The sequence below is a fragment of the Crassostrea angulata genome, chromosome 2, assembly GCF_025612915.1.
Source record: "Crassostrea angulata isolate pt1a10 chromosome 2, ASM2561291v2, whole genome shotgun sequence".
Classification (NCBI taxonomy): Eukaryota; Metazoa; Mollusca; class Bivalvia; order Ostreida; family Ostreidae; genus Magallana; species Magallana angulata.
In genome coordinates, this window is record NC_069112.1 from 9,989,153 (window position 1) to 10,012,565 (window position 23,413).

The window sequence follows — 23,413 nt, forward strand, 5'->3', positions numbered from 1 at the left end:
TTTTGCAGTTAATACACATATGGGGTATAATGTAAACATTCTGTTTTTTTCAGAATACAGAGAAGAGAGGTCATAAAACAAAAAAATAGAAATATGGACTACAGATATGACAGCTGAATGATAATTAAAACTAGAATGACTTCTACGAATTTATCACCAAAGCAACTAAATTTTGCCCACCTCGTTTTAGCATGTGTGGATGTTATCAAACAGCCTCTTATAGACATATTGGATATTTACATCAAACCAAGCGATCTTTGCAAAAAAGTTAGACAGTCCAATGATTTAACGAGCGGACCATATAAACTTAATTCCGAGCAACTAAAGAAATGTGGATTTACATCGCCTTATCTTCCTATTTATAGTCAGTTTGATGTTACTTTGCTTTATAAACTTATAAGAAATCTCTGCCCGAGGGCACTGACACCCACAAACGGATGGGGAAAGGATCCACAAGCGATTGACACACAGCCTGGAGATGACATCGAACGTATCAGACAGTTTAGAAACGAAAATGTGGCACATGTAAACTCTGGAGAGCTTGATGATACGAAGTTTGAAGCTATTTGGAGTGATTTAGAGGATGTCGTCAAGAGGATTCAGAGTTTTACAACAGCAAACGGGTGCAGCTCCGACTTTTTACAACAACTGTCAGATCTTAAAGGGCGTACTGTTGAAATTGATGAATACACATCGGTCATAAAATCATTAGAAGGTAAATAAAAAATTCCTTACACATAGCTTTATTTAGGACATTTGAAAAAGATGTTTCCTATAAAGTTTTTATGTATAGTGTGTTTTTCTCTCAGAAACAGGTATCGCCTAGAATCCTCTCAGAATAATGTTTTTAGCTCACCTGAGCTGAAAGCTCAAGTGAGCTATTCTGATCACATTTTGTCCGTCGTCCGTCTGTCCGTCCGTCTGTCCGTCTGTCTGTCCGTCTGTAAACTTTTTACATTTTGAACTTCTTCTCTAAAACCGCTTATCCAATTTCAACCAAATTTTGCACAAAGCATCCTTATGTGAGGGCGAATATAAATTGCAAAAATAAAAGTCCGATCTGTATTCAAAGCGGAGAAAACCTTGAAACTGTAGAAAAAGGGGGGTGCATTTTTAAAAATCTTCTTCTCAAGAACTACTGATTCCAATTCAACGTAGTTTAGCATAAATTATCCTTATGGGAAGGAAAATATAAATTGCAAAAATTAAGTGCTAATTCTGTTTCAAATCTGAGTTATTTCGAAAATAATAATAAAGGAAATGCGTGTTTCAATCAGTTTAATAGCTTCGGGTTCGGCATCCGGTAATCCGGCATCCGGTAAAATGGGAAGGCAAGACTTGGTCTGGGCAAAACAAAGATTGGCAGTTATTAATCTGCCAATCTCATTAAAAATTTCAGGATTTTTGATGGACTAGTATATTTGTGTTCGCTGTAAATATTGCTGCAAAATAATGCGTATTTGGAATTGACGATTGCCGATCTGCCCCGGCTTTTATTTTGCCACGGCCCGGGTTTGCATACCCATTTTACCTAGACTCGTATTCCATACTTCTAAAACGAGGTTCTATGTTTAAAGCAGCCATGACATTATACGAAAAAGGGTCGATCTGACTATGATGAATTTGCTTGTTGTGCAACAGTTCGCGTATGAAGGGAAATTTTTGAAACATGCAAAATATATTGTTGCCGATTTTATGAAGTAAATTGAGGCTAAATATTTCAATGCGTTGACAGTTTTCACACATGACGTTGGTATAAGCTTGTTCCGATTTTCGTTTCGTTTTCATTATTTCTGCTTGTAACCTGGGAACTATCGTCTGTATTATTTCGTGATTTTTACGTATCAAATCAAACAGAGACTTTGGTAAATCAAACAGTTAACTGTTTACCTGCGCAAATTAAGCAAAATCTGATGTAACAAAAAATAATGAAATACAATTCATTCTATCGGTAATTCGATCGGCATTATCTTTTGCGTAATGGTAGATTAATGCAATAGGTTTTGTTGCGATGCTCGGCATTTTCTCGAGTTTATTCAGTTTAATTAAAGTTTGACATTGCTGACGGAAATATGTATGTATATACATGTATATATATGATTCATTTCGAAAAAAATAAATTGTGTTCTTTATTTGTTATAGTGAATGTTTCTTGTGTTTAATTGTTTTCAATTTCTATTTACTAACCATATTTGAGTGTTAAGCTTCAAATTATAAGCAAGATACAGAGATTTGCACACACTTCTATGTTTGTACACAGATCTTAAAAACTAAAGAATAAAAAAGTAAAAAATTTGTCAATATTTATTAAGAAAATTTTCAAAGTCTGTTCGTTCAGAAACCAACTTCAACATCTTATTGTATTGTAAACTTAACATTTTTTCGTCATTATTACTCCTACTGTACATGTGATCCTTCACTGTGTTTGTGTGCATTTGTATAAACTGATTTTGAACCTCAAATACCAGTGAACTGGTCTTGAGTGAATAAAAGAATATAAAATCTTAGGCCATTCTTTTTTTTCCATTTTAAATGCTGAATAGGAAATACCAAGTTAAAAATCATAAGCTGAATGTAATAAACTCATGTGAACAAAATATGAATCAAACCTAGGCGAACTGTGAGCTCTGTATCTTGCTTACAATTCTACAATTGACGCTGAAATTTTGGTTGAACATTAGAAAATATGAATTAGAGTATGTTGAATACTTGTACAAACAAAATAAAAGAATGATACTGTGAAGTCATTAGATTTCGTGGTGGCTTATTTTTTGATGACTTCGTGGGTACCTCTCATCCACGAAATAACATCCTTCACGAATTGATGAATTAGGGTACTAGTAATAAAGTCATATTCCCTTTTGTAGATATATATGAATACACGAAATTACGTCCCCACGAACCTGTAAAATTTAAGTCATCCACGAAAATTGGCCCCCACGAAATTTAATGATTCCACAGTAATCTGTATATATCTACTCTCTGGGGCCCTCTCTTTATACAATAAATAATGTGAAATCTACATCAATTTTGATAGTTTTTCAGACACGAGTAAATAAAAAACGACATCTTTAAAACAGTTTCCATATTTCTGACACATTTCTGTTGCGGGGATGAAGTAATTATCGCTATTCCTAAGAATATCACAGCGGAAAATTATCCTGGTTTGTACGCGAAGTAAATAACAGTCATTTAATTATAATGGAGAAGACAAATAAAATTTTTGAATGTTTTTAATTTGAGGAATGGAGCACATTGAGGTACAATTTTCTTCTTCACATCTATACATGTAGGGTTTTTAAAATAAAAAACATTAACTATTATTTTTTTTTAATACAGTAACTAGTAAGTACTGAGTAGTTGATGAAAAAAATGTACCTATATGCTCTCATAAATTTTGATCGCTTTACAAAGTGGGGGGGGGGGGGGGGCAGAACGAAAATATAGGGATTTGGAAGTTAACAACTTAACAGTATACCTCTACCAAATGTTTAGTTTTATATCTTACGTAGAAATATCTTATTCTGGTAAAAAATAGTATTTCATGAAGGTACAATGTCAAAGATTACATGTATACAAAAAAAGTGTAAAATTCGAATACTTTACAATATTTTTTTTTTGTTTTTCTACCGAGGGACCATATGGCACAATATCTTTTGAACGCCCATTGTTGCTCAGGTGAGCGATGTGGCCCCATGGGCCTCTTGTACTGTATTTCTCATCTATCTCAAAAATCGTGTGTGCGACCATCGCACTAGGTTCCGTTCGTATTTGAAATTATTTATTTTTAATTTGTTTACCAGATGACCAAGTGGTTATTGCGCTGGCTGCCTCCTGCTAGGAGATTCAGCAGGTCTTTATGATCAAACCCCCACTATAGTCTGTCCCAAGATATTTATGCAGCGCATTTGGACGATTTTTAGTAAAAATACACTTACCTGTGAAAGAACTGCAATTGAAATAGTTGAAATGGATATTTTCCAAGATAATTTCATTGACACATTATCATCTTTCACTCGGAAAAAATCACAGGAACGAAAACACATTCCTTACGGAGATTTATAATGGGGAATGTTTACATCTTTTCTCCATTCGGAATACACTCGGAATACATCGCGCAATATTTCAACGTTATCATCCGGGCTTGCTGCAATACAAAATCTCCGTAGACATCACATTTTTTAGCATTGTATTGAAACCTGATAACCTAACAGGGGCGTTTGGACTGAGAAATCTTGGAAATTTTTCATACTTTTGAATGAACATCGTTTGAATCCCGAGGTATTTATAAATATCAAGCAATTGAGCCAAATGTGAATCCAAAATATCTTGGGACAGAGTATAGGACAGAATTAAAGCTCAAATAAGTATTTAGCACTAATTATTTCCCCTCACTTTTTAACAATATAATGAAATTATACATACCTGCCATTAGAGTACAATTTAAACCTATTAAACCAATATTTTAAAAATATTTTTTTTGACATATCATATGTTTTAATCTTTTCCCTATTCGGAAGTACCCAAGACACTTTTTAACGTCATCACCCGGGGTACTGTTATGTCGTTTGTAATGCAAAAAAAATCCCAGTACACATTAGATTTTTAAGCCATATACAAAAACCCAACAAGCTTAAATGGACATTCCACAACCCCCACCCCCCCCCCCCCCAAAAAAAAAAATAAATAAATATAGTGATTTGTCATAAACTATTTGAAGAGCATTTTATGGATGGGCCCTGTTTTTAGCTCACCTGAGCTGAAAGCTCAAGTGAGCTTTATAGATCACTTTTTGTCTGGCGTCTGTCTGTTCATCCATCCGTCTGCCTGTAAATTTTTTACATTTTCAACTTTTTCTCCAGAACCACTGCACCGATTTCAACCAAACTTGGTACAAAGCATCCATAGGCAGAGGGGATTCAAGTTTGTTAAAATAAAGGGTCATGCCCTCTTTCAAGTGGAGATAATAAAATATCATTGAAAATGTATTGGTATTTTTGAAAAATCTTCTTATCAAAACTTATTTGGCAAGAAAAGCTGAAAGTTGTGTAGAAGCATCCTAAGGTAGTGTAGATTCAAGTTTTTAAAAATCATGATCCCCGGGGGTAGGATGGGGCCACACTGATGGGGGGGGATCCAATTTTACATAAGAATATATAGAGTGAATCTTTAAAAATCTTCTATGAAACTCATCACCCAGAAAAGTTGTAACTTGTGTGGAAGTATCCTCAGGTAGACTAAGTGTAGATTCAAGTTTGTTCAATTGATCCCCAGGGTTAGGGTGGGGCCACAATGGGGGGGGGGGGTAAAATTTTTACATATTAGGAATATATAGAGTAAATCCTTTAAAATCTTTTTCTCTGAAACTGATCAGCCAGAAAAGCTGAAACTTGTGTGGAAGCATCCTTAGGTAGTGTAGATTCAAATTTGTTCAAATCATGATCTGTGGGGGTAGGGTTGGGTCACATTGCGTGGTCGAATTTTACATAGAAATATATAGAAAAAAATATTTTAAGATGTTCTTCTCAGAAAACTGATTGAACAGAAAAGCTGCAACTTGTGTGGAAGCATCCTCAGATAGGGAAGATTCAAGTTTGTTCAAATCACGATCCCCCGGGGGTAGGGTGGAGCCACAATTGGAAGGAGGGGGTGCATAATGTTTACATAGGAATATGTTTATAGGGACATTTTTAAAAAAAGTATCTTCTAAAACACAGTTTGTCTAGAAAAGCTGTATCTTTTGTCAGTACAGATATTGAGATTAAAATTTGTCAAAATCATAATCTTCAGGAGTAGGGTTGGGCCACCAGGGGGCTGGGGGGTTGGGGGGTTCCAATTTTACAAAGGAATAAATATTAAAATTATTCACTCAATTAAAACCTCTAATGTTATTGTATATGGCTTTACCTTATTTAAGCATTTAGACATACTGGTACTGTACCAGTTATCGGCTAAGACCAGTTATCGGCTAAACTGAGAGTTCGGGTTTAAAGCACGCAACAATCCAAGATTTTTTAATTCAGTCGTCTTTTTCGAATAAAGAAAAGTAAGTTTGCTTGAAAACTTTCTTGAATATGTTTTATACATGAGCTTAAACGATCATTGTTTACCGCTAAGTTTACATCTTTGCACTTTCAGCAGTGGGGAAAGTGACGTAATAAGTTAAAAATAGAATATTACCTCTTTGTGATACGTTATTATATACCTTCTTTGATTTCACATATAAAATCAATACATTTAACATTTATAAACAAAAGGAATTCACAAATTTCCGACAGATTCGTAGCGCAATTGAACGCCTGATTGCATAATTATGCTTTGATTAGTTTAGGATTTGGTGTATTACCGTCTGATAATAAAAGAATAATTTGATGAGTTTTGTTTATAATGTATCATGACCCCGACTACTTTAGTCTGACCCCACAAGGGTCATAATTCAAACTACATTTAGCAGAGTATAAAATCGACATGAACACGGATTTTACTATGTTATTATCACGAAGCCGATAACTGGTACAGTAAATCGTAAAAACTCGGCAAATTCGGGGCGCGCTTAAAAGCACAAAAAAGATGTTTTGGGTTCTAAATAATGATATAAACTAACAGATTTATAAATAAGGAGTTTACTTTTTAAAGTATGTCAAGTTTTATCCAAAAATATCAAGAAATAAGGAATTACGAAAAGAAAATGTTAAATTTTAGCCGATAACTGGTACAGTGCCAGTATTGTTAATTCTTTAAAATTGTTTAGATTTTGGCCTCTTGACAATTCTTGACAATTCTTCAGCCCCATAAGGGTTCAGATTTTGATATAGGTTTATAATCCATCTATAAACAGTTGTTTAAGTCTGATCATCTTCTTGAGAACTGCAATGCTCAATATGTGATATGACTGTCAAATCATCCTGCTACAGAGGCTCAATAATAAACATAAGAATATGCAGGTTTTTTTTATACAGGATCTATCATACGGCATTGTTCAGATGTTTTGTATATGACCGCGTAAAGCTGATTTTACATGTATTATGTCTGTTGTTGCTCAGGTGAGAAATGTGGCCTATGGGCCTCTTGTTTGAAAAGTGGTTAAATCTAACACCGTGTTAACGATAATGACGTGATAAATCCTAGTCAAGTGATTTGCTAATGCAGTGGTTAAATTCTGTTGATCAAAAGCAATTTATTGCATTGGTTAGCTAATACTGTGTTAACCAAGTTAACCACTTGCTAATCACTCGGTTACCCATACCGGTAATTCATTTCAACTTCCTCATATAAAGAAAAAAGAAATTTTTGCTTTGGTAAGTTTAAAAATGTGAAATATTAATAGAATTATATGTTGAACATCTATATCATTTCCAGTGTTCCATCTTATACAGTCTGCAGTTTTCCAAATCTTTTTTTTCTTGTTAACTGTCTATTTAAAACACTATACAAGTACAATGTTATGGCTTAATTCAAAAATACCATTTTTAATTCCTTTAAATGTGTATATTAATAAGGTAAATGTATATAATTATCATAAAACATAGTCCAAAGGTTAAAAAAGTGTTGTAATTATTTTATAGGGTTAAGGTGGACTTACACACCTGAAAAAAGTCACTCAAATTGACAATAAATTATTTGAATCAGAGAATGAAAGATATACTGATAAATAAAGTGTACATATGTCAAAAACGTTTGCAGTTTGGGTTAAAAAAATATAAATGTCTAAAAAATTCAATTCAGTAGGTAACAAAAAAAGCCCCTGTGGGATTCGAACTCGGGATGTACGGGTCACAAGCTTCACATTTTATCCACTAGGCTATTGAGTAAGATACATATTGCCGTCAATTATGTCCTCTTAATAAAATGAAATATCGTTTTGATCAAAGGTCAGCTATTTTGTAATGATGTGTTATTTCACCTTAACTTGCCTGCTTACTCTAACATTCTATTAAAAGGCATTTTGTCTTAGAATTTTTTTTAGAAAAAAAGAAAGCCTATGCAGTTCTGAAAAAAGGTATACCCCATATTGTCAATTCCATTGAGTTTTAAGAAAGATATGGCCATTTAATGAACCCACCATTTCCACTTTATTTCATTTAATTAACATAGATTCATATCATTATAGTTCTTCTTCAGCAAAACATCTCAACTTATAATCATTTAGAGGTCAATTGTTGTTCAAACTCATTTAATACGAAACCTTATTCAATACTGCATGGTTCTTGGACTACATGATATTATTATCATAAAAGCACCACATCACTTAGAAATACATTTGCATGTGTAGTAACCCTCCTCGTATGTATTGATTTTCATAAAAAGCAGTAGTTTGAAATCTTTCACCTAATATTATTAAACTTGTGGCAATTTCCTAGAGTCAATTTTCAAACATATTTAAAAACACTAATTACAGACACTAAAATTTGACCTATTTTGATAAATTGAATGAATTGTTAGTACTGTAGCGTTTTCAGGGACAAATATACATGCCGTCTATTCCCTTTTTAACCATGATAAAAAAACCTACCAGTGTGATGCCTGCCTTTAATTGAATCAAATACCCCCAGTTAGCTGGGGACACTTTATGATTTAAATCCACTGCTCAAATTTTACGTTTTTAGCTCACCATAGCTGAAAGCTCAAGTGAGCTATTCTGATCACATTTTGTCCATCGTCCGTCTGTCCGTCCATCTGTCTGTCCGACCGTCTGTCTGTCCGTCTGTCTGTCCATCTGTAAACTTTTCACATTTTGAACTTCTTCTCTAAAACCACTTAACCAAATTCATTTAAACTTGGCTCAAAGCATTCTTATTGAAAGATGAATATAAATTGCAGAAATGAAAGAAAAGTTTTCATTGAAAGCGAAGAAAACCTCAAAACTGTAAAAAAAAAAAAAGGGGGGGGTGCATTTTAAAAAATCTTCTTCTCAAGAACTACTGAGGCAAATTCAACGTGATTTAGCATGAATAATCCTTATGGGAAGGAAAATATAAATTGCAAAAATTATGGGCTAATTCTGTTTCAAATCTGAGTTATTATGAAAATGATAAGAAAGAAAAGGCGTGTTTGAAGCAATTTATAGCATCCTTGAGTCTTGGTAAAATGGGTAGGCATGACCAGGCCAGGCCAAAACAAAACATTGACAGTTATTAATCTGCCAATCTCATTAACATTTCAAGATATTTACTGACCAGTATATTTGTATTCGCTGTAAATATTGCTGCAAAATTATGCGTAATTGGAATTGACGATTGCCGATATGCCCCGGCTTTTATTTTGCCCCGGCCCGGGTTTGCTTACCCATTTTACCAAGACTCGTATTCCATAATTCTAAACAACAGTCATTTAATTATAATGGAGAAGACAAATTAAATTGTTGAATATTTTTAATTTGAGAAATTGAGCGCATTGAGGTGCAATTTTCTTCTTCACATATATACATGTAGGATTTGTTTGATAAAATACAATAGCTATTATATTTAAAAAAATACAATAACTAGTAAGTGGTTGAGGAAAAAAATGTACCTATATGCTCTCATATATTTTGATCGTTTATTAAGTGGGGGAGGGGGGCAGAACGAAAGTACAGGGAATTAGAAGTTATATAAAAGTGTACCCCTACCAAATATTTAGTTCTATATCTTGCGTAGGATTTTCTTATTCTGTGTAAAAACAGTAATTCTTGAAGGTACAATGTCAAAGATTACGTGTATGCAAAAATAAGTGTAAAATTCGAATACTTTACAATATTTATTTTTTTGTTATTCTACCGAGGGCCATATGGCACAATATCTTTTGAACGCCCATTGTTGCTCAGGTGAGTGTAATGGCCCCATGGGCCTCTTTGTAGTGTTTGTAATTTACATTACGTATTCTAAGAAGGACAACTCAATGCTAATTGCTACTGTGTTATGTTGGGTTATTGCCCCTGTATTATGTGTGACGTTGTTTCCGGTTTTAATAAAGGTCTTGAATGACGAACCTGTTTTATTCATGGTCTAAATCTGGTTAAATCCATGTGTGTAGCATACAAGGACGCTACATAAAATTGGCAATGAGGATAATTAACGCTTAAGGATCACGATGGCAGGTGTTTTGATGCATGATTTGCATGGACTTCCACATTTTGATGTTTCTGATGTAACTGGCATTGCATCCAAATGGCAAAGATGGCGTCGGGCGTTTGAATTATATGCAACAGGAAAAGGGATAGAGGGTGCAGCTCAGGCAAAGGCTTTGCTTCTACATACAGCAGGTATGGACGTGCAAGACATTTTCTTTACGTTACCGGAAGGTACCGGTGATAACGTTTACGCAAAAGCGCTGAACGCTTTGGACAAATATTTGAAGCCCCAAGCAAATGTTCCCTATGAGAGATCTGTTTTTCGAAGCAAGGCACAGTCCACACAGGAGACTATTGAACAGTACATAACCCGATTATGTCAGCGTGCAGAAACGTGTGAATTTGGGAACCGTGACGCAATAGACGAGAGGATACGTGAGCAGATTATCGACAAGTGCGTACATCATAACTTGCGCCGTAAACTACTTGAGAAGGGTAGAGAACTCACTCTCGACCAAGTCCGTGAAATCGCCAGAGCTATGGAAGACTCTGAGAGACAAGCCACATCAATTGAAAATCAACCCCAAGGAGCCAGTAGCAATGTTGTCAACAAGGTCAGTGTTCAGAATAAGAGACATTTTGTGAAAAAGACTAACAGTAAATGTTACAGTTGCGGTTATGAAGGGCACTTACGGAATGAACCTAGATGTCCTGCTAAGGGGAAAAAGTGTCGTAAGTGTAATGAAGTTGGACATTTTGAACGACAGTGTAAAACCAAAAACTGGAGTGCTAAGGGGAAACACGGGAGAGTTCATAACATCACAGAGCAGCCAGATCAAGGCGATGAGGACAAAGCTTACGCATTTAGTGTCCGTAATTCTGTGTTAGATGATGGCCTCGTTGTGAATATTGGGGGTGTTGACCTCAGTATGATTATCCACTCAGGAGCAAGTTGTAACATTATGGGGATGCCGTTATGGAACAGTCTGAAGGACAAGCGCATCGAATGTGTTTCATCCAAAGCTGACAAGCAACTCTTCGCTTATGGAAGTCAAGAGCCCCTAAAGGTAGCTGGCATATTTACAGCAACCGTGAAATACAATCAAACCGTTATACCGAATGTGGAATTCGTGGTCATCGACGGGAAGGGACAGGCCCTACTTGGTCGTGATACAGCTCTACAGTTGGGTGTTCTACAGATCGTGCGCAGTGTTAGTAATGCCGTCAACGCAGATAACCGTTCGGTGTTTGATAAGTACCCTCAGTGCTTCAAGGGGGTAGGGAAGTTGAAATCGTTTCAACTAGAAATTCCGATTGATCCAGATGTTGAGCCAGTGATTCAACCAATGAGGCTGATACCGTATAGTTTGCGTGACAAACTCGCTAACAAGGTAGATGATCTGCTCGACCCGGACATCATTGAACGCGTTGAAGAGCCGTGTTCTTGGGTGTCGCCCGTTGTGTGCGTTCCGAAACATTCAGGTGATGACATCAGATTGTGCGTAGACATGCGCCAGGCCAATACCGCCGTCAAGAGAGTTCGTCATCCTATTCCAACCATTGATGAACTTTTGCATGAAATGAACTCTAATTGCAATTGTAATTCCAGCACAATTGCGCGATCAGGTTCTTCAACTTGCGCATGAAGGACATCCCGGCATAGTTGCAATGAAATCACGATTAAGAAGTAAAGTTTGGTGGCCAGGGATTGACAAATGTGTTGAAACGCTTTATAGAAGTTGTTACGGGTGTCAGTTAGTAAGTCAACCTAGTAAACCCGAACCAATGAAGCGCACCGAGTTGCCTTCTGCGCCTGGGCAATCTTGCCGCAGATCTCTTAGGTCCATTACCGAGTAAGGAGTACATATTAGTACTAGTTGATTACTATAGTAGGTATTTTGAAGTCGCAATCACGAAAAATATTTCTTCTGAGAATATTACAGCATTGATTTCAAAGTTCTTTCTAACTCAGGGTTGCCGTTATCAATCCACACAGATAATGGTCCTCAGTTTGTGAGTCAGCATTTTAAAGATTTCATGTTGGACAACAGTATTGTCCACCACAGAACGACTCCTCTATGGCCGCAGACGAATGGTGAAGTTGAGCGCCAAAATAGATCAATACTGAAACGTGTTAGAATTGCTCACGCTGAAGGCCGAGATTGGAAAGCGGAAATTGATAAATTTCTTGTGATGTATCGCAATACGCCGCACACGACGACTGGTGTTAGTCCATCCCAGTTACTGTTTGGTCGCAAACTTCGCACAAAGTTACCCGAACTTTTTGACGACAATATTGATGATCTTGAAGTACGCGATCGCGATGCGGAACAGAAGGAAAAGGGCAAAATGTATTCCGATAAACGTCGAAGAGCGGTTGAATCCGATATTCATACGGGTGCTAAAGTTCTTGTTAAACAAGATCGCGAACACAAATTATCCACACCATTTAACGTATCACCGTTTAAAGTTGTTGACATGAAAGGCAATAGTGTAGTTATTGAATCAGATGAAGGTGTACAGTACAAACGAAATGTTACACATTTAAAGAAATTCAATGAGAGAGAACGTAATTGTTTGTCAAATGAACCAAAATTGATTGAACATGATGAGAGAGTTGATGATAACTGTGAGACATATCCAAGTACCAATGTAAGTTGTAACTCAGAAAGTCAGTGTAGTACCGAGTCTGTCAGTATGTCCAATGATACAAGTAGTGAAACTGTTGGTGTTCAAAGTAGACCTGTAAGAAATAAGAAACTGCCATCCAGATTTGAGGGATTTTCTATGTATTAATAACTTCCTGGGAAATAACTGAATTGGCATTCTGGTATTGGTAAAATGTAATAGGAAATCTTCATGTTAAATTTGGAATTTTTTTATTATGTCTTTGTCAACACAAGTTAATGATTTGTGCCAATGTACAAATTAGTATGGCACTGCATATGTGTTTAATTGATTACTTTTTAGAAGTTATTTCAATTGGTACATAGTTGTATTGCAAGAAAGGAAGGGATGTAGTGTTTGTAATTTACATTACGTATTCTAAGAGAGACAACTCTATGCTATCCCCTACTGTGTTATGATGGGTTATTGCCCCTGTATTATGTGTGACGTTTTTTCCGGTTTTAATAAAGGTCTTGAATGACGAACCTGTTTTATTCATGGTCTAAATCTGGTTAAATCCGTGTGTGTAGCATACAAGGACGCTATACTCTTGTTCTACATATTTGATGCATAAATACAACACAAAGGTACAACTCATTATGTTGTGTTTTTTTCATTTCAAAAGTATATATTTATTATAGCAGATGCTATTTTAATGTAAAATTTTAATGTAATGTACATATCCTAAATGTACCGTAAATTGAGACATTTGGAAGAAGTGGGTGAATAACTATGTAAACAGGGTAAATACATCTAAAATTTCACTTATAGATGGGAAGGAGCGCTAGGTAAAACACACTTGTTTATATTTATCTAAGTTGAATTCTCATTTTACAACTATGCTCTTAGGAAGATATCTCTATAATTATTCCCGAAAGGCAATTAATAGGGATTATATATTAATCAGTAAAATATATGGTAAAAACAGGTGTTACTTTTTTTTTTTATGAAAGATAGGTTTTAAAATTATGATTGGTAAGAAGAAAAGCTAACTTTGTCGTTTATTATATTATCAATATTTCAAGTTTTCTATGAAAAAGCTATTGAGATGTTATTTGCAATAACGAGTACCGGTAAATGTTTGGAAAAGAACCTGTTTCTAAATACAATTCGGTATCATTTATAGAAACAACTACATTCAGTTTAATTCCCTTTGAAAGTAATTGTTGTGGTTGTATTTTGTATATATATATTTTGAAAAAAAAAAATTACATGAAATTATATAAATTCAGTTCATTTTTTCTTTGTAGAGGAAATGAAAGAAAAGGTAAAAACAGCAGTTCCATGGAATGTGAAAGGTTTGTAAATATCAATGTAACTTGATATTACACCACATTTTTATTTTAGAGCAAAGTTTCTGCAACAATCAGAAATGAAGTAAATTGTATGCATATATCGATTATTGTTCTAAAATTTGCAAAATGACATTATTGCTTTTAGGGACTTACATGTTTGCCTGAAATGATTGAATTTGAAAAATAATAATACTGGCTTCATGCCATGTTGTGAAATAATATTGGGATAATTTCATAGCAACAAGAAAATATGTTTTAAACAAAAAACATATCAGTGTTTTGCTATGCACAGTTTTTAAAAAAGAGAAATGTTATTGATTTTCAACCATTAATGTTACATTATTTTCCACATATATGTTTTAAACAAAAAACATATCAGTGTTTTGCTATGCAGAGTTTTTGAAAATAATAAATGTTATTGATTTTCAACCATCAATGTTACAATTATTTTCCACATAATTTGTGTGTAAATAAGGTTGATCAGTCCAAAACTAGCACACTTTTTTGTGCCCTGTAAATTGTACTTATTATGATCGTCCTTCCATTTCTTAGACCAGGAGCCCCCTCAGACCTGCATCTATATCTTGATAAACTTTAAACGAAACACAAAAGAAATCAAGGTCGCTTCATTTGAAAAATAAATAAGCTTCTTAGCGATTGAGAAGAACCGAAACTCAAGTAACAAATATGAGAGAGAGAGAGAGAGAGAGAGAGAGAGAGAGAGAGAAAGGGAGAGAGCATTATTATAGCATGGTGGGTGTACTAAGTATTAATGAAATAAAAAAAATTATATATTCTTTAAATCTTAGGTAAGGCAGTTAAATTCCAAAGTTCTGTGTATATGCGGTAGGTAAATAAAAAGCTGAAACTTATGTGGAAGCATCATCATGTAGTGTAGATTCAAAGTTGTAAAAATCATGACTCCCGGGGGTAAAGGGGGGCACAATGAGGGGACGAATGTTTACATAGGAATACATAGAGTCAATCTTTGAAAATCTTTTTCTCAGAAACCAATCGGCCAGGTAAGCTGAAACTAGTGTGGAAGCATCGTCAGGTTGTGTAGTTTCAAGCTGGTTCAAATTATTATCCCCGGGGGTAAGATGTAGAGAAAAGTAAGATGTAAGAGACAAATCTTAAAATCTTCTTAAAAACCATTTTTCTAGAAATGACTTAAGTGAAAGTAAAATCAGATAGTGTGGATTCAAATTCGTTAAAATCAAAATTTTGAGGAGTAGGGTGGGGCCGCATTGGGGATCTAGTTGTACAAGGGAAACCATTTTAATCGTTCACTGAAAATGAAATGTTATCATTTATGGTTTAGCTTATATGCAAGCGTTTTTACATATTGCTGATTCTTTAAAATTGTTAAGACTTTGGCCCCGGGACAATTCTTGGGCCTCACACTGGGTTGAGAGTGTGATGTAGGTTTATATCCCGTTTATAAACTATTGTTTCAGATCTTTATGAGAACTGCAATGCTCAACATGTGATATGACTATAAAATCATCCTATTTGAAAAGGGACTGGATCATAAACGCAAGAATATCCTGGGGGTGGATGGGCTTTTATTTATACAGGATCTGCATGTAATATACTACATTGTCCACATATTTTTTATTATCACTTCATTAAGCTGATTTTATCATGCCTATTGTTGCTCAGGTGAGCGATGTTGCCCATGGGCCTCTTGTTTCTTTTTCATTCTAATAGAACTTATGTGATATTTTTACACATTAACTAAAATCTACGCATGCACTTCGCCGTTGCGTTATTTACTACACAAGAAATCTTGGGGAATTAGTTTTATTGGTGATAAAGAAATAGATATCCAAACTACGACTCAGGAATTCGACAACAGTGAAATGTGAGATTTGCCTCATTGTGAAAAGAGGCAGTAGAAATTAAAAAAGATAGATAAGTTTTCTGTCAAATTTGATTTGTTAACACTTGCATGCTTTTAATTGGTTACTACTATTGTTCTATGCTTGGAAATATCAAGATCGGTGAAAATTAAATCAAAAATAAAACTAAAAAGCAAAACATGTGTTCCAATGGACCTTTCAACTGGACTAGTCTGTGTTCTGTGTTGTTTTGTAGATATTATACCACATTAACGCTTAGTCATTTCTATACTTAAACTGTATAAAACTGATCATCAATAGATTTGCGAGTTTTTTCAGATAAGATCAGACAATGGTGGTCGGGTCCTTGTCTAATCTCTTTCTAGAAGTTCTTGACAATTATCCCGTGTATAAACTTATAATCTAGTGAACAAAATTTATTGAAAACAAAAACAATTGCATACAACATATTTACAACTTTTTCCCCTAATTTTAATATTACTACAGAAAAAGGAATAGTGCCGTTAATTCGTATTTAAAAGTCGTATTTTTGTATTTTGATTTTTAAAACAACAAAAATTTAAAAAAGTGTTATTAAAACATTTCGATTAAAATGGCTCAGTATTTTGATTCATGTTGTCATTATTTTCAATTATTAAATAATGTTTTTTAAGTGTAGTAGGGTCTTGAAAACATTATCAAGTCTAAAAATAAAAGAAAAAGGTTAAATGTAATTTAAAGGTTCACCTTTTTTTTTTTTTAGAAATATATAAAAAAGTTGTCTTGGAATGGAAACAAAAAGACAAAGTATACTTTGAAACACACAGCTTTCCAGCGATGTTTGAACAAGTTAAAAATCAGCCATATGTAACGTTTGTTGGTTCACCAGGCTCAGGAAAATCAGCCACGGCCCACCACATTGCACTGAAGCTGCAAAATGAGGAAGGGTATGACATCTTACCAATTAAAGAAGTAAGCAAAATAGAACATTACTGTGATCCTGAAAGTCCACAAGTGTTTGTCATTGATGACGTGGTTGGTGTGTTCGGTCTTAATAACGGACAGTTTGAAATGATAGAAAGGTATGAAGATAGAATTATCTCAGCTGACATGTCAAAAACAAAAATTATTATGACATGTCGAGAGGTCGTTTTTAGAAACGAAACATTGTCAAAATGTTTCTTGACCGAAAATGCGAATGTTATTAAGTTACAAAGCGAGGACAACAAGTTATCCGACGAAGACAAACTTTCTTTACTTGCGAATTACGGTTTGGATGTAGGTTTGATTCCTTCAAAAAGAATGTCTGAAACATCAGCCATGTTTCCATTTTTATGCAAAATGTTTTCAGAACAGAAATTTAATGTTCACGGATATAGGTTTTTCATAACACCTATAAAATACATTAAAGATGCACTTGACGATATGCAAACACGAAACCAAATGCATTATTTTTCCTTAGTTTTATTGATGCTTCATCAGAACAAACTGTCCGAGACAGATTTAGTGAAAGAACTAATTGAAAACAAACCCATTGACATAAACGATGTTTTCAGAAAATGCAAAGTTAGTAGTCATAAAGATAGTTTTAAAATAACTGGAGCACTACAAGAAATGGACGGGACCTACACTCAAACATGTGATGACCAGTTCTGTTTTATACACGACTCCATGTTTGAAATCGTTGCATGCCAGTTTGGTCGTCAATTTCCGGAACTGGTTTTGAAATACATGAGTAGTGAATTCATTGCTTACTATATAAAGATAGGCACCAAGGACGGTGAAATAAATGACAATGAAAGCGAAGAAATGTTAGAGAACATCGAACATTTGTCTATAACATTGCACGACTCCAAACTCCCGATGTTTGCTGAACGTTTATTTATTGATCTTAAAGATGGGAAATTCATTGGGATTTTTAAATCTCTGAAACATCCATCTGTTATGCAGGCTTTTCAAACATTAATTAAGGAAAAACAGTATGACGAACTATTTACTGCATTTCTTTCTAATAAAAGAGATGTAAAAAAAGATGTTCTTTTCAAATACAGTATGTTTGAAATCTGCCTTGAAGATGAAGATGTGTGTGATTTGCTCACCGGCGGATTGATCAACAATGATGAGCATAGCAATTTCGTGAGAGCCATTTCGTACTTTGTTTTTCGAGGTCAACACGGTATTCTCCAGCACATTATAGATCAAATGATGTTACAGAAAGGAAACATCAATGATCTTTTTCAAATATTATGCAATGAAAAACAACAAAGTGGTCAAGGTATGATCGAGGATGACACTGGCGCAGAAGTAGAGAGGACTGAAGGTGATGGCACGACAGTTGAAACAACTACAAATAAAACCAAGATTCAGATAAAGAGTTCACTTTATTTTAAAATTGCCGACACAGATGAAGAAATCGTGAACAATGATCGCACGAGAACAGGTTATGAAGATAGAGAATTAGACAGCAAATCAGATATCGGTAACTGCATCGAACAAACGACTGTTGAACAATGGCGTCTATTTTGTCTCGGATGTCATAGTGGTGATATAAATACCGTTAAAATATTGCTAAAATACGTTAATAAATCTATTTTAAACATTTATATGAATGATCAATTATGTTTTTGGCACTCCGAACAAAATCCATTGACCATTGCCTGCAAATATGGATACTTTGATATTGCAAAGGAATTGATAAGAGCCGGGACGAATGTTAACCCAAACATTGATGATAAATATGTACAATCACATTTATCATATTGTTGTTCAAGTGGTAAAGGACATTGGGATATTGCTAAAGAATTAATTAAAGCAGGTGCTGATGTCAATAAAGGAAATGCTTTTGGAAAGCATTTTATAGATGCGTGTATGAACAATAATTTGAGTGCTGTGAGATTGCTGATAAAAGCGGGGGCTAATTTATATCTTAAAGACAGAAACAAAGTTTCATATGATGCTAAACATTTGAGAATTGCTGATGAATTGATCGAAGCTGACGCTAATGCAAACTCTGCGAACGGGGTTCAATCCTCTACGAGGACTTCTTGTGATGAACAATCAGAAAATTTTGAAATGCGGAACAACGCAGATATTGATATTAATCCAAGTCAGAAAAAAACATCTATAACATATAAAACACCACTGATTATAGCATGCAAAAAAGGAGACCATCATAAAGTTAGACTTCTGATTGAGGCAGGGGCTGATATACGTAAAGACGATGGACATAGAACGCCGCTTGCTGTTGCCTGTCAGAATAGATGTTTGAAGATAATTAAAATGCTTATTAAAGCTGGGGCAGATGTCAACCCAATAAATGCGAAAATGTCTCCACTTATGGTCGCGTGCAATGACGGTGATTTACGGTGTGTTCAAGATTGGATAAAAAGAGGGGCGTTGCTTAATTTTAAAACAGAAAACGGAACACCTCTTATAATTGCATGTAAACAAATAAATAACAGTGTTTTTGAAGAGTTGATAAAAGAGGGGGCTGATGTCAATCTCGAAGCTAGAGGGGAAAATCCACTAACAGCTGTTTTAGGTTCTAAAAAATATTTTATTATATGCGATGAAGAACATACGATATATAGATTTACAGCCTTGATACAAGCAGGAGCTGATGTTAATCTGAAAGTTGGAGATAAAACGCCCTTAATAATCGCATGTCAGGATGGAAACACAAATATAGTTGAAGTGTTGATAAAAGCAGGGGCTGATGTCAATCTGGAAGTTGGAGATAAAACGCCACTTACAGTTGTTCTTAATTCTTATGAAAATAACACTTACTTTGGAAAATATCTTAAAAACAAAATTGATGTAGTTAAAGTTTTATTACAAGCGGGAGCTGACTTCAATCAGAAGGCTGGAGACAAAACACCATTACTGGTTGCCTGTCAGAAAGGGTATACTGATGTTGTTGACGAATTCATAAAAGCAGGAGCTGACTTTAATCTGACAGCTCAAGTAGAAACAAACCTGGAGGTTGTGTGTCAAGAAAGATATAGGAATGACGAAGAGGGGGTTGGACAAATGGTGAAAGACATTCATTTGGAATTGCAAAACCAGTCACAACTTTTAACTGCTTGTTTTCGTAAACAGTTGACCATAGCTGACTTGATAAAAACAAATGAAGACTCCATCACCTGTAAGGATGATGACAACGTATCTCGTACATCTAAATGTTTAATTAAACATTTAGGAGAAAATGAAGGATTGATTAAATCATGGGCTTATTCAAACCCTAAAAATATATTGTCGTTTTTAATGAAAACTGCCTGCCAATTTGGCCATTTCAATTTAGTTAAAGAATTGATAGAAGTTGGAGTTGACATAAATCTAATAGATGGAAATGAAACACCACTTAATATTGCCTGTCAGAAAGGACATGTAACTGTTATCAGAGAGTTGATTAAAGCAGGTGTTGATGTGAATTTGGGAGTTGGGTGTAAATATCCACTTACAGTAGCATGTGAACAGATGGAAATTGATGCAGTAAAAGAGTTAATACAGGCAGGGGCTGTTGTCAATTTGGAAGGTAGCAAGAAAACACCACTAACAACTGTTTGTGAGTTATACAATAGTCGTGAAGTGTTTGGGACATTTGATATAAAACTGCAAATAAGTATATTGGAAGCGTTGATAAAAGCAGGATCTGACGTTGATATGAAAGCAGGTGATGAAACACCACTGATAATTGTATGCAGACAGGGAAACATTGATGCAGTAAGATTGTTGTTAGAATCAGGGGCTGATGTCAATCTGGCAGCTGGAGGTATAACACCACTAACAGCGGCTTGTGAAAACTGTCATTTCGATGAGATTGAGGAATTAATAAAAGCGGCTTGTAAAAACTGTCATTTAGATGTGGTTGAGGAATTAATAAGAGCGGGGGCTAATGTCAATCAAAAGGATGCACACAAAACACCCCTCACTACTGCAATATCTTCGTCGTTGAGATCTATAAAATTTATTGAGTTTGTTATCAAAGCAGGGGCTGATGTTAATCTGAAAGATAAGGATCATACACCACTAACTTTGGCATGTCAAGAGGGCAATTTGCGAATTATTGCAGCATTGATTAATGCAGGGGCTGTTGTTAATCTCAAAGCTTGGCGTAAGAGACCACTAACAGTCGCATGCACGGAAGGACATTTTGATGTTGTAAAATACCTAATACAAAGGGGGGCTTGCGTTAATTTAGATGACGGAATTAAAACACCACTAGAAATAGCGTACGATAGAAAATTCATGCGAATAGCAGAATATCTTATTAACGCTGGGGCCAGTATTAATTTCTTAAAGGATGTGTTTGCACCAATAACAGTTGCGTGCCAAATGGGTCGAATCAATGATGTTAGAAAAATGATAAAAGCTGGGACAGAGCTCAATCCTAGCAATGTAGATAAAACACCACTGACAGCTGCATGTCAGAAAGGACATTTGAGTTTGGTAAAGGAACTGATTAATGCAGGAGCTTCGGTCGATTTAATGGATAGATTTAGTACTCCCCTTACAACTGCATGTTTTTGGGGACATTTGAGTGCGGTTAAAGAGTTGATTAACGCAGGGGCTTCTGTTGACAAAATAGATAAATACAATACTCCTCTGACAACTGCATGCATTTGGGGACATCTGGATATAGTTAAAGAATTGATAAGGGCTGATTCCAATGTCAACCTCGAGGATGTATATAATACACCACTAACAACTGCATGCTATTGGGGAGAATTGGATATTGTAAAAGAGTTATTAGAATCTGGTGCTGATGTCAATCTACAGGATGAGGAGAACACACCTCTAACTATTGCATGTTTGAACAATCGCATAGATATTGTGAAGGAATTGACTAAAGCTAAGGCTAATGTCAATTTAAATGCTGGGGGTAACACACCGCTTACAGCTGCGTGTGAAAAGGGAGATATATGTATAGTAGTAAAGTTAATAGAAGCAGGGGCTGATGTCAATCTCGGAGTTGAAGTTGAAACAACAGATACAGACGACGAATTAATAGACAACAAATTTGATATTAGTGGTGTACTATGGTTACAATCGCAGTTCAACGAGGAACGTTATATTATGGTCCAAAACATACACGTTATATAAAAATGCCCTGGTGTAACGATGTAAGATATTGATTCATACGTACACTGTTGACAACTCCGTGTAGATATACGCATGGTTATATTAAGTATTATTAAAACTTTTATTAAAATAAACAATACTTTTCGTCAGGAAGACGTTATTTCATTTGAAACAAAAGAACTGATTCTCAAAAATAATTTTTTAATCATTAGTGATTTATTTGAATATGCATCATGATGCAGCATGGTCGATGCTTTAATTTTTCTTGTAGTTTTGTTTCATAAACAACAATATATATTATGTTTATGTAACACTGAAACTCTGTTGAGTAAGAGTGATGATAGAATAAATGTTTGAAAGTAACTTTTTATGCAAGAGTTAAAGTTCAAGTTAAAAAAATAAATTGCATGGAACAAATTATTATTTCACGAGGGAAATAAAGTGATTTTAGTTGAAATAAATGAGTTGAACATGTAAGTGACAGTAATATAAGAACAAAGAAATATTATGATTTTGCTAAAGGTATATTCGTTTAATCAATTGTTGCTTTTTTTAAAACCAAAACTATATGCATGCTCTGTTATCATTTTTCTGATTTTGTTGAATGTATTTTCGTTTATTCAATTATTATGTTAGTTTTGGATCTTTAGGCCTTTTTTGTTTTGTATTGCTTTGATTTTTATTTTTTTTTTTTGGTTTGTTGTTTGTTTGTTTGGGTTTTCATTAATTAATGATGTTACAGATGAATGCACTGACCCGTATGTGTAAATTAATTTGTTACAAGAAGCATTTGTAGATATAATGAATAGCTTGTGTAGATGGGTATGTTTAGTGTTAACTATGATGTGATGTTAACAACTAAACCTACATGTTAATTTTTTCTCAACAGAGACTCTTAAAATTTTTTTTATTGTTACTTTATATGTTATCTTTTAAGTTGTTCTGTCAAGTAGTATCATTAATGTGTAAAATAATAATACAATGTAATTGTAAATTATTAAACCTAAATAATACAAAGTACACACGAAAGGGTGAAGAATGTACAACGCCTGTATTTATTATTTGTTCCTGTGTTTCTCTTAAGATAGAGAAGGTTGCCTTAAACAATACTCTTTTGTGTCAATATACCAAACAATTAGGTTAATGTGTTATATGGTAGTGTATTATTCTTATTTTTTCTAGCATTTTTAAATGGCTGGCTATTTTATATGCTTAAACTTGTAATGTTACAATTGAGAATTTTAATAAAAGATAATTTATTAAATGAGATGAATCTTAATGGAATTTGTTTAATCTTATTTGCTACTTCATATTTTGTTCTCAATTTTCACGAGAATTATTCAAGGTTAATAAAAATTTAAAATATAAAAATTAAAGTGGACTTATTTTGTCCAAAGTTTGATACTTTTTTTTCAATGTGTTGCCACACACTTTTTTTTTAAGGTAATCTTTAGGTTAGAATATAAAATATAGTAACACAA

General features: G+C 34.4%; 1 protein-coding gene across 2 annotated transcripts; it reads left to right on the forward strand.

Annotated features, from left to right (window-relative positions):
• Nucleotides 1–57: 57 nt before the first annotated feature.
• LOC128172965 (uncharacterized) lies at nucleotides 58–23,413 on the forward strand. 2 transcript variants are annotated; one of them, XM_052838701.1, is made up of 3 exons: nucleotides 58–715; nucleotides 13,966–14,013; nucleotides 16,615–23,413. In XM_052838701.1, the coding sequence occupies exons 1-3, from the start codon at nucleotides 118–120 to the stop codon at nucleotides 21,951–21,953; spliced, it is 5,985 nt and encodes a 1,994-aa protein (XP_052694661.1). In that variant the 5' UTR covers nucleotides 58–117; the 3' UTR covers nucleotides 21,954–23,413. The 2 variants fall into 2 exon arrangements, with proteins under 2 accessions (XP_052694661.1, XP_052694663.1); XM_052838703.1 differs by lacking the exons at nucleotides 13,966–14,013; nucleotides 16,615–23,413 and adding an exon at nucleotides 3,804–3,880.

Excerpts from the sequence above, each read along its gene's own strand:
- LOC128172965 (XM_052838701.1), top strand. The coding sequence starts at position 118 with ATGATAATTAAAACTAGAATGACTTCTACGAATTTATCACCAAAGCAA. Across the intron at positions 716-13,965 it reads GGTCATAAAATCATTAGAAG|AGGAAATGAAAGAAAAGGTA; the intron begins GTAAATAAAAAA and ends TTTTCTTTGTAG. Across the intron at positions 14,014-16,614 it reads AGTTCCATGGAATGTGAAAG|AAATATATAAAAAAGTTGTC; the intron begins GTTTGTAAATAT and ends TTTTTTTTTTAG.